The sequence below is a fragment of the Psammomys obesus genome, unplaced genomic scaffold (genome assembly GCF_907164565.1).
Source record: "Psammomys obesus unplaced genomic scaffold, mPsaObe1.curated_primary_1811, whole genome shotgun sequence".
Taxonomy (NCBI): Eukaryota; Metazoa; Chordata; class Mammalia; order Rodentia; family Muridae; genus Psammomys; species Psammomys obesus.
This window is the reverse complement of record NW_026590583.1, coordinates 45,766-56,116: the sequence shown is the minus strand read 5'-3', so window position 1 is coordinate 56,116 and position 10,351 is coordinate 45,766. Positions and strand designations below refer to the sequence as shown.

General features: G+C 39.7%; 1 protein-coding gene across 1 annotated transcript; it reads left to right on the top strand.

Annotated features, from left to right (window-relative positions):
* Window positions 1-1,325: 1,325 nt before the first annotated feature.
* LOC129677300 (zinc finger protein 431-like) lies at window positions 1,326-6,143 on the top strand (the record flags this gene model as incomplete). Its single annotated transcript, XM_055607941.1, has 2 exons — window positions 1,326-1,408; window positions 4,247-6,143. Coding segments are annotated over exons 1-2 (1,980 nt in total), but the record flags the coding sequence as incomplete, so codon positions are not given.
* Window positions 6,144-10,351: the final 4,208 nt, after the last annotated feature.

Sequence of the window (10,351 nt, the reverse complement as noted above, 5' to 3'; positions counted from 1 at the left end):
TTGTGGCTCCTGATCTTTTTTCTCTGAGTTCTCCCACTCTATGTTTTTCTTTGTTTGTGTTTTCTTTATTGATTCTAATTCTTTTTTTCATGCCTTGAACCATTTCCCTCATCTGTGTGAATGTGGGTTCCTGTCTTTCTATGATGGCCTCTTTTTTTGTTGTTCATTTCCTCTCTATCTGCCACTAATTATGCCTCTGTTATGTTTTTATTTGTTTGGCTGTATTTGCCTGTATTTCATTGAAAGCTTTGTTCATTTCCTTTTTATTAGTCTCCATTTGTATGGCTATTTCTTTGAGATATTTGTATGTTTTCTCTTTATGTGCCTGTAATAACTGGATTAACATAGCTTTAAAATCATTTTCCTGTATTTCCAGTGAATTATAATATCCACTGATTGGGGGGGTGTTGCTGGTTAAGCCATGATGTCCTGAATTTTGTTGGATGTATCCTTTTGCCAATCTCTGGCCTTCTGCTTACCCATAACTTTCACTGTTTGTTCCTGGAGCCTGTACTATAGACTGGTTCCGTCTTTCTCTGGTTTCTGGAGTATTCTTCATGAAGATGAGAGAGGTCCACTGGTTTGAGAGTGTGTGTTGGTGTTTCAGCTATACCTAAGGGAGGAAAGTCTGCAGGCACAGGTGTAGACGTGCAGGCGAGAAAGTGTGTGTGTGTGTGTGTGTGTGTGTGTGTGTGTGTGTGTGTAAGTGTGCCTTAATGGACAGGGTGCTAGAGAGTGTGGATGCCTGGAATGTGGGGCAGGTGGGGTTCAGGCACAGGAGCAGGTATAGGTGCTGGCACTGTTTGTGGGTGCAATGCACGTGCCAGATTCCCTGAATACCTGAGTATCTTATAGGCCTGTCATACCGTCCTGCTGGTACTCAGCTCTGTCTGGGCTCCAGGAGTTGTTTGCCTGGACTCCACTGGTAGACCCACAGAACAGGGGATTCACTGTCGAGAACGCTGTCCCGAGAATCCCAATGTTGCCGACAATGAGGCTGTGAATCCCCTGTTCTGTGGGGATCTGATGTCTGGCTGCTAACATAGAGGGACCCTAGATCTGGGGCTCTGAAGGCCATCACTTGAAGATACACTCACTCTCTAGCAGGTCTAATCAGAAAGCACAGGGGTTCCCCTGTTCTCTACTCCAGATTAGGGCCTGCAGGGTCAAATGCAGGTGTCGGCAATCCATCAGCTCAGTGGTGCTTCAGCAGCAGAACTGGGAGGTTGGTATAGCGGTCCGCTGGGAGTCCAGCCACAGCAGCAGAAGTAGGAGGCCAGTACAGATGCCTTTGGGGAGGGCCTGGGGAGCCCTTACAGCTGGCCATGGACCTGGGTGGCCGGTACAGCCAGCAGTCTGCCCCTGAAGGACGGGGAGGCCCGCCTCTGCTGTCTCAGGCACTGAGCAGGTATTTCCTTGCTAGGAGTAATGGGCACTGTGGGCCAGCTCCACCAAGGAGGAGGGAGGCCCAACAAGGGAAAGTGCAGGGGAATTGAAGGTTCGCCACTGTCAGACCCCAGAGAAGTCTACAAGCGACCTGGATCCAAACGGTCTTTGCTCATATGTTGTCCCCTCTTGCCCAAGAAGCCCCCGTGTTGATGTTCTGACTTCAGATGCCCCTCTACTCAACAATTTTGGAGTTTCAGATCCTCTGCCACTCAGATATAGTGTGTGCTGGTGGCCACCATCTTGGATTTCGAATGTATAATTGTTTGCAGGAGTGTCAGTAAAAACCTCTGAGCTCTTTCTATCATTCTTGTTTGGTTGATTGTTGCAGGAGAGACAAGGTCTTAATATGTACCTCTAGCAGTCCTGAAACTCATGGCATAGATCAGGCTGGCATCCATTTCAATGAGATACTCCTGCCTCTGCTTCTTTAGTGCTAGGGTTAAAGGCATGAGCAAATACACTCTGCTTTCCAATCAGTTTTGTAGCTATTAATTGTTCATCCGGTTTCTCTGATGCTCACTCAGTAATATTGATCTCTTTGCGTGATTCTCTCTTTATGTCTATTAAGTGGCGTTTCTCCTGGAAGAGGGTTCAAAGAGTGCAGATATGACAGGAGGTAAACATCATTCAGTTTCCTTCTAAAATGACTTGATTACATTACAACTTCTGTGTGAGGAAGTAAGTCGGAGAACCACCAGAATTACACGAACGTATTATCAATGAAGTACAAATTTACTGTGTCGTCTATCGTGCTTTCTCTTGTACACTTGTTGGCATATTTTAGGATGCAGTGAGTTATGATGATGTGCATATGAACTTCAATTGGGAAGAGGGAACTTTACTGGATCCTTTCCATTATGATCTCCTCCCGGAAGGAATGCTGGAGACGGACAACAACCTCACTGCGATAGGTAAGACAGTGAATTTTGGTTCACCTTTTAAACCAAGGAGGCAGCTGCAGTGGTTGTGGTTGATTCTCTTATGTAATTTCAGTTTTGAGCAAGGAGGAATGAGTGAAGAAATACAGCATGGTTCTCAGGGTCTCTGAAGATAGTAACTTAAATTTTGCCTAACTTTCAATGATATATCACAGTCTTCTGGTACATATTTTAGGCTACAGTTGGGAAGACCAGAGTATTGAAGAACACTGTCAAGATTCTAGAAGAAATGAAAGGTAATTTTCATGTGCATGCTGATATAAATATGCCTCTGAAGAAATTTTAATGTGTCCAATTCATTTTAAACAAAATCAACAGTGTAAAAAAAAAAAGCACTACTCTAAGTGTATTGTTATTAAATTCTCATAAATCCACATACCTAAGAGTCAGGTTATCCAATTTGTGCCTGCAAGGCATTCCTCTAAGAAACAATGCAAAACACTGTCTTAACAGACATTACAAGTTGAGCTATCGCTCCATGACAACTAGCCTGTCGAATGCCAATCTGTTGAGTCTCATACCACTGAGATATTTCAGAATTTATCCACCTTGCATATGTGATAAATGTATGTCCCAAACCTCTCATAAGGATATTCCATGCTAACACTAGGGTTAGTAGCGAGTGCTACAAGTGTAACATTGCTAACTTTAATGGGGGGCAGTGTATAATTGTCCAGAATATGGTTCACGAGTGTCTAGGAACAACAGAGTCAAAGTGTGTGAACATGAAACCCTTTCATTTGTTAATTTTCTTTTAGTAGGTTTATCATTTGTCCAAATGGAAGCAAGTCACGTGATCATGGGGATATTGAAAGAAGCGGCATAGCTCTGTCCCAGAACAATTAGAAGATCTGTAGTAGTCCCCACTTTGAGCAGACTTTCTGAATGTGATACAAGTTTACAGTTAATTTATTATTAACTATTAATCAATTAAAAAGTGAAAGAAAGTTTACTGTCTTACCAACAGCAGTGAGTCTCTAGTGGGTCTCTGGTATCACATCATTGTAGAAACTCTGCTGGGAAGGATCCAGCCAAGACTACTTTGCCTGAGTGAATTTTACATGCCTGTCATAGGTCATTTCCTTTTATACCATCCCATACATGTGTTACAACAGAAAGCAGGATAGTGAAAACACAATAAATATATACTTCCTTCAGGTGCTTATTATTAATAAGTGAATTGAAAATTCCTATCACATTCAGAAAGTCCTCTAAGCGAGGGAATATAAATAAACTAAACTAATATAAATAATCAGTCTTCCAACTATATTGGGAATACATCTACAAAATCATACTGCAGAAAATGTCTGTGAGTAGTACTAGGAATCTGGAAATTCTCCTGTTTGTTCTGGTTCATTTTACAAATGTAACATGACTCATAGTACAGGAAAACTTATGAATGCAATCAGTGGTAAAGCTGAGATTTTCCAGTTCTCTTCGAATATGTGAAAAATCTCATATGGAAAAAAGATGCTATAATGTGAGCCATGGAATAAATTAATGCTCTTAGCATCACAGGTATGTTCAAAGCTGCGAAACATCCATAATGAAAGGGAAAACTATGAATTTAAAGCGAAAAATCTGTAAGTTCTACTTTTGGTTTAAAATTAGACAAAATTGTGACACTAATTCACATAGATAAAAAATCATTAGTGTAATGAATGTAGTAAACCTTATATATCTACCAATTATCTTTGCAGGAATGAACTAACATATGCTGAAGAGAAATCCTATGGATGTAATCAATGTGATAAAACCTCTGCAAATGATAGTGATATTCAAAGGCATAAAGGAATTCACACTGGAGAGAAACCCTACAAATGTAATCAATGTGATAAAGCCTTTGAGTGTCCTACTAGTCTCCAACTACATCAAAGAACACATACCGGAGAGAAACCCTATGAATGTAACAAGTGTGGTAAGGCTTTTTCAAAACATAGTACTCTCCAAATTCACGAAAGAATTCATACTAGAGAAAAACTCCTCAAATGTAATCAGTGTGATAAAGCCTTTTCACAATACAGTCATCTCCAAATTCATAAAAGAATTCATAGTTGGAAAAAACCCTACAAATGTAGTCAATGTGATAAAGCCTTTTCACTATACAGTCATCTCCAAATTCATAAAAGAATTAATTGTGGAAAAAAACCCTACAAATGTAAAAAATGTGATAAAGCCTTTTCACAACACAGTCATCTCCAAATTCATCAACGAACACATACTGGAGAGAAACACTACAAATGCAGTCAATGTGATAAAGTCTTTGAGTATCCTAGTAGTCTCCGAATACATCAAAGAACCCATACTGGAGAGAAACCCTATGAATGTAATCAGTGTGGTAAAGCCTTTTCAAAAACAAGTCATCTCCAAGTTCATAAAAGATTTCATACTGGAGAAACACCCTACAAATGTAATCAATGTGATAAAGTATTTTCATATCGTTCTCTCCTTCAAAGGCATGAAAGAGTTCATACAGGAGAGAAACCTTACAAATGTAATCAATGTGATAAAGCTTTTTCGCAAAACAATAGTTTGCAAATACATAAAAGAACACATACTGGAGAGAAACCCTTCAAATGTAATCAGTGTGATAAGGCCTTTTCACAACATAGTAGTCTCCACATCCATAAAAGATCACATACTAGAAAAACAACCTACAAATGTGATCAATGTGATAAAGCCTTTGCATGTCACAGTAAACTCCAAATACATAAAATGACACATACTGGAGAGAAACCTTACAAATGTAACCAATGTGAGAAAGCTTTCATACAGCACCATGATCTTCAAAGGCATGAAAGAATTCATACTGGAGAGAAACCCTACAAATGTAATCAATGTGATAAATCATTTTTATATCGCCCTCATCTTCAAAGGCATGAAAGAATTCATACAGGGGAGAAACCCTACAAATGTAATCAATGTGGTAAAGCTTTTTCGCAACACAGTAGTATGCAAATACATAAAAGAACACATACTGGAGAGAAACCTTACAAATGTAATCAATGTGATAAAGCCTTTTCACAATGCAGTCATCTCCAAGTTCATAAAAGAATTCATACCGGAGAAAAACCCTACAAATGTAGTCAATGTGAGAAAGCCTTTACACATGGCCGTGATCTTCGAAGACATGAAGGAAGTCATACTGGAGAGAAACCATACAAACGTAATCGATGTGATAAAGCATTTTCACATCACCGTGATCTTCAAAGGCATGAAAGAGTTCATACAGGAGAGAAACCCTACAAATGTAATCAATCTGATAAAGCTTTTTTGCAACACAATAATTTGCAAGTACATAAAAGAATACGTACTGGACAGAAACCCTATGAATGTAATCAGTGTGGTAAGGCCTTCTCACGCCATAGTAATTTCCAAATCCATAAAAGAATACATACTGGAGAAACACCTTACAGATGTGATCAATGTGATAAAGTCTTTGCATGTCACAGTAAACTCCAAATACATAAAATGACACACACTGGAGAAAAACCCTATAAATGTAATCAGTGTGAGAAAGCCTTTTCACATCACCGTGATCTTCAAAGGCATGAAAAAATTCATACTGGAAAGAAACCCTACAAATGTAATCAATGTGATAAATCATATTTATATCACACTTATCTTCAAAGGCATGTAAGAGTTCATACAGGAGAAAAACCCTACAAATGTAATCAATGTGGTAAAGCTTTTTCGCAACACAATAGTATGCAAATACATAAAAGAACACATACTGGAGAGAAACCCTACAAATGTAATCAGTGTGATAAAGCCTTTTCACAATTTAGTAATTTCCAACTTCATAAAAGAACTCATACCGGAGAAAAACCCTACAAATGTAATCAATGTGATAAAGCCTTTACGTGTCAGAGTAATCTCCAAAGACATAATAAAACACATACTGAAGAGGAAACCTAAATATGTAACCAGTGTGGTAAAGCTTTTGCATGTCACATTGATCTTCAAAGGCATGAAATAAACCTGGGAGGAACCCTATGGATACATTTAATATGATGAAGCTTCTGTATATTTTTATATTCTTCATTATCATGAAAGAATTCAGACTGAAGAGAAACTTTATGAATGTATTTAATATGAAAAATCCAATCTTTGCATTATCATGTATTTTGTAGAGATGTAATGGAGGGGTAGATAGTCACAGTGCAAGAGAGGAAGCCAGGAGAAAAGGTTTACACATGGTTTTGCTTACACTGTGACCTGGGTTACTCAACCAGATGGATCTCTTCATTACCTGAGTTGCTTTTTATTAGAGAATTTACTTGAAGCAATAGAGAAGCAAGTTAAAACCCAAAACGGTACCTCAAAAGTGATTTTGTTGCTGAAAAGACCTGAGAATGTTGTCTTTTAGAAGAACGTGAGAGATATCAGGACTTTCAACGGCAAAAGAGATAGAAAGCTGTACCCAGAGCTTCATCATCTCTCCTTTATGACCTGGAAGATTGGAGTGCTGAGATTAATGCAGAGATTTCAGTGTGAAAGGAACTCTAAGGAAACTTAAGCTAGAGGTCAATTTGTGTTGTATTTTGTCCCAAAATGTTTGTTACTTTGCCCATTTCCTACAAAATTAAGTAAGGCAGAAGTTAAAATAATGTACAGCTTTTTTTTTAAGACAAATTATTGTTTTTGCTTGATGGTTATTACTGATGAATTATTAAGCTATACAGTGAAAACGAGCAATTATTGGGGTAGAAAATGTGCAGTCTGTGTTATGTCCAGCAAAACAGTGCGTAATTTTCAGTTAGCAGTCAAATGCTGAAGCAGAGGCTGGAAGTTTCAAGGAGATTATCAGAGAAAATCTACTTCTCCTACCAGAGAAGGCCCTTGCTCTGGATTGGAAGCCTAAGAAGGTACCCTCAGTATAACAGTCCATCCTCTTCAGCTTTGAATTAATGCAATGTGAAGGCTAAGTGATTTCTATTCAAAGGAATGTTAAGCTGAACCTGCTACAGCTGTCATTCAGGCATGGTGCGGTCTGTAACAATTTAGAAGCCAAACACGACAGGATCAGCCATATTTTAGTGCTGTGGGAAGAAGAAAGTTTCAACATTGAAAGGCCATGGATTCTGCCTCTGTGGTTTCAGTTCAGGCCTTTCGCACCTATTCATGTTTGTCAGAGTCAGAGCCCCGGGGGGAGACTACAAGAGTTAATTTCATGAAGCTTTGTGGATGAATCCTAGGTTGACTTTTGAGACCACAAAGTGTTGAGATACCCAAGCTATGAGGCATCTGCTCTGGAGAGCTGCAGATAGGGAGTGGCCATATTCAAAGAGAAAAGTTGCAGGGAAAATGAGCCAAATAAGTCCTTTGAATCTGAAGCCCCCACGTGTCTCAGTAAGAGAAGCATGATTGGGTGTTTGTCCTGCTTGGATTCAGTCTTTCCTTGGTTCAGTCTCTCCCCACTATATTCCTATACATTTGTTTTGTAATGGGGGAGTTGAAGGAGTGGGCTTCGGTCGGGATATATAATGACTAAACTGTGAAGAACAAAAATAAAAATAAAAAAAAAAACAATTTGTATTCTGTGCATTGTATGCTTGAAAGATATATATATATTTAATTTTTTCATGTGTTTTGGTCAAGAGATTTCTTTGGGTGTCAGAGAGACTTTGAACTTTTGAATGGGACTTTTGCTAACTGCCAGGGTGGTTGAAGATAGAATAAATGATTTTAACCACGGCATGACCATGAGCTTATAATAACCAGGGTCAGAATGGAAATCCTCCTAGTCAGGATGATGTCTTTGAACATAACCTCCTTGTTAGCTTTTTCAGGGGGTGTTTAGAAAACCTATAGTGGGCAGAGTCTTTCTGGGGGGAGTGCCTCTCAGTAGGTGGGATTTGAATGCCTATCGCCTTACACCATTTCCTGATCTTGTCTATTTTCTTTTAGTTGAAACTGACCAGCCATCTTCCTTTCATGCTGCCATGCCTTCACCGTTAGAGACTGTGTTTGTAAACCTCATAAAAAACAGTAGAAACAATTGCCATTCAATGCTAAGGCATTTTGCTAGCATGGTTTATTTGTTTTTCTTTTCATTATTGTGTAGCTTTTGTTTTTCAAAGACAGGTTTCCTCTGTGAAACCTTGGTTATCCTAAAAGTAGATATGTCTCCTAAAGCTGTCCTTGAACTCAGTTTTTTTTTTTTTGTTTTGTTTTTATTTTTTAATGAATGAGTTTGTATATATAGGTGTCCACCACTTGTGATGTGTCTGGTGCTTATAGTAGTCAGAAGATGGCCTGCACAGGCCTGGATTTGGAGTTGTACGTAGTCGTGAGCCCAATTTAAATAGTGCCCATGTCCTTTCCAAGATGTGCTAGAATGCTTAGCAGCTGATTCATCTTCCCTCCCTTGTGTTGATTATTTATGGTCAGTCTTAACATTGATAATGTTTTTATCTGTCCTATGAAAATCCTCACTCAGAAGGGCAAATGGGACAGACATTGGAAGAGGGAGAAAACAGGGAACAGGACAGGAGCCTACCACAGAGGGCCTCTGAAAGACTCTACTCAGTAAGGTATGAAAGCAGATGCTAAGACTCCTAACCAAACTTTGGGCAGAGTGCAGGGAATCTTAGGAAAGAAGGGTGAAATAGAAAGACCAGAAGAGCAACAGGACCAAAAAAATCTGGGTACAGGTGTCTTTTCTGAGACTGATATTCCATCCAAGGACCATGCATGGAGATAACCTAGAACAAATATAGCCCATGGCAGCTCAGTATCAAAGAGGGTTCCCCAGTGATAGGAACAGGGACCATCTCTGATATGAACTCAGTGGCTGGCTCTTTGATCACCTCTCCTTGAGGGGGGGGGGCAGCCTTATCAGGCCCCAGAAGAAGACAATACAGCCAGTCCTGATGAGACCTGATAGGGTAGGGGCAGAGGGAAGGGGAGGAGGACCTCCCCTATCAGTGGACTTGGGGAGGGTTATGGGATGAGATGAGGGAGGGAAGGAAGATGAGATTGGGAGGGGAAGATGAAGGGGGCTACAGCTGGGATACAAAGTGAATAAACTGTATTTATTTTAAAAATTAATTTAAAAAGTAGTAAGAAGAAAAGTGATTCCCCTGAAACGTGCTCTCCTACCTCCTCAGTCGATTTTAGAGTTTACAAATAGCTCTGTGAGTGGGAGACACTTCCATGTATCAGAATAGCTTAAACTTGATAAGTTTTAGCGTCCACTCTTCCTCAAGGGGAAAAAAATTGCTTTAAATTGTAAACCTACTGTTTTATTAGCCCATTAAAGGGGGGGCATAAGCAACTAATTAAAGGAACATGCTATCTGGTTCAGACCATCTGGTCCCCTAGGTGCTGTTGATGAATATATCTCCTCTCTTCCTGCATGTAGCTCAACTTTTTAAGTTAACAAATATTTAGAAGTGGTCAAAACCTACCTCATGGACCACATGCTGTCCTTACCTGACAGCTGCATTCGTGAGAGCCCCACTGATGCCAAAAATTAGACTCGGCACATGATTCCACTCTTCAGGAAAGAAGGGCTCCAGTTGATTATCTTTTCTACAAAAATCAAGACCCCGAAAATGACAGAAACGAATGTCTCACGAGAACATAATCAAAAGTTGGGACTCTGCTAATGCCTAGTAAGCACATGGATTGCAATGGTAATGGTAATACGTGTTGAAGTCTGTGGCACCTAATTATACGTGTAAGTCTAGAATGATGTCATTACACTGATCCATCCCCACAAGAATAGTGGCCCGAAATTGTTTTAATAAACTTTTTTTAATTTTATTTTTCTTATTAGTTACATTTTGGTAACTCTGTGTCCCAGCTGTATCCTGCTCCCTCATTCCCTCCCCAACCCCACACTCCCTCCCTGGTCTCCTCCCTGCCTCTTTCCAAGTCCACTGATAGGGGAGGACCTCCTCCCCTTTTATATGACCCTGTTTTATCAGGTATCTTCAGGGCTGGCTGCAAAGTCCTCC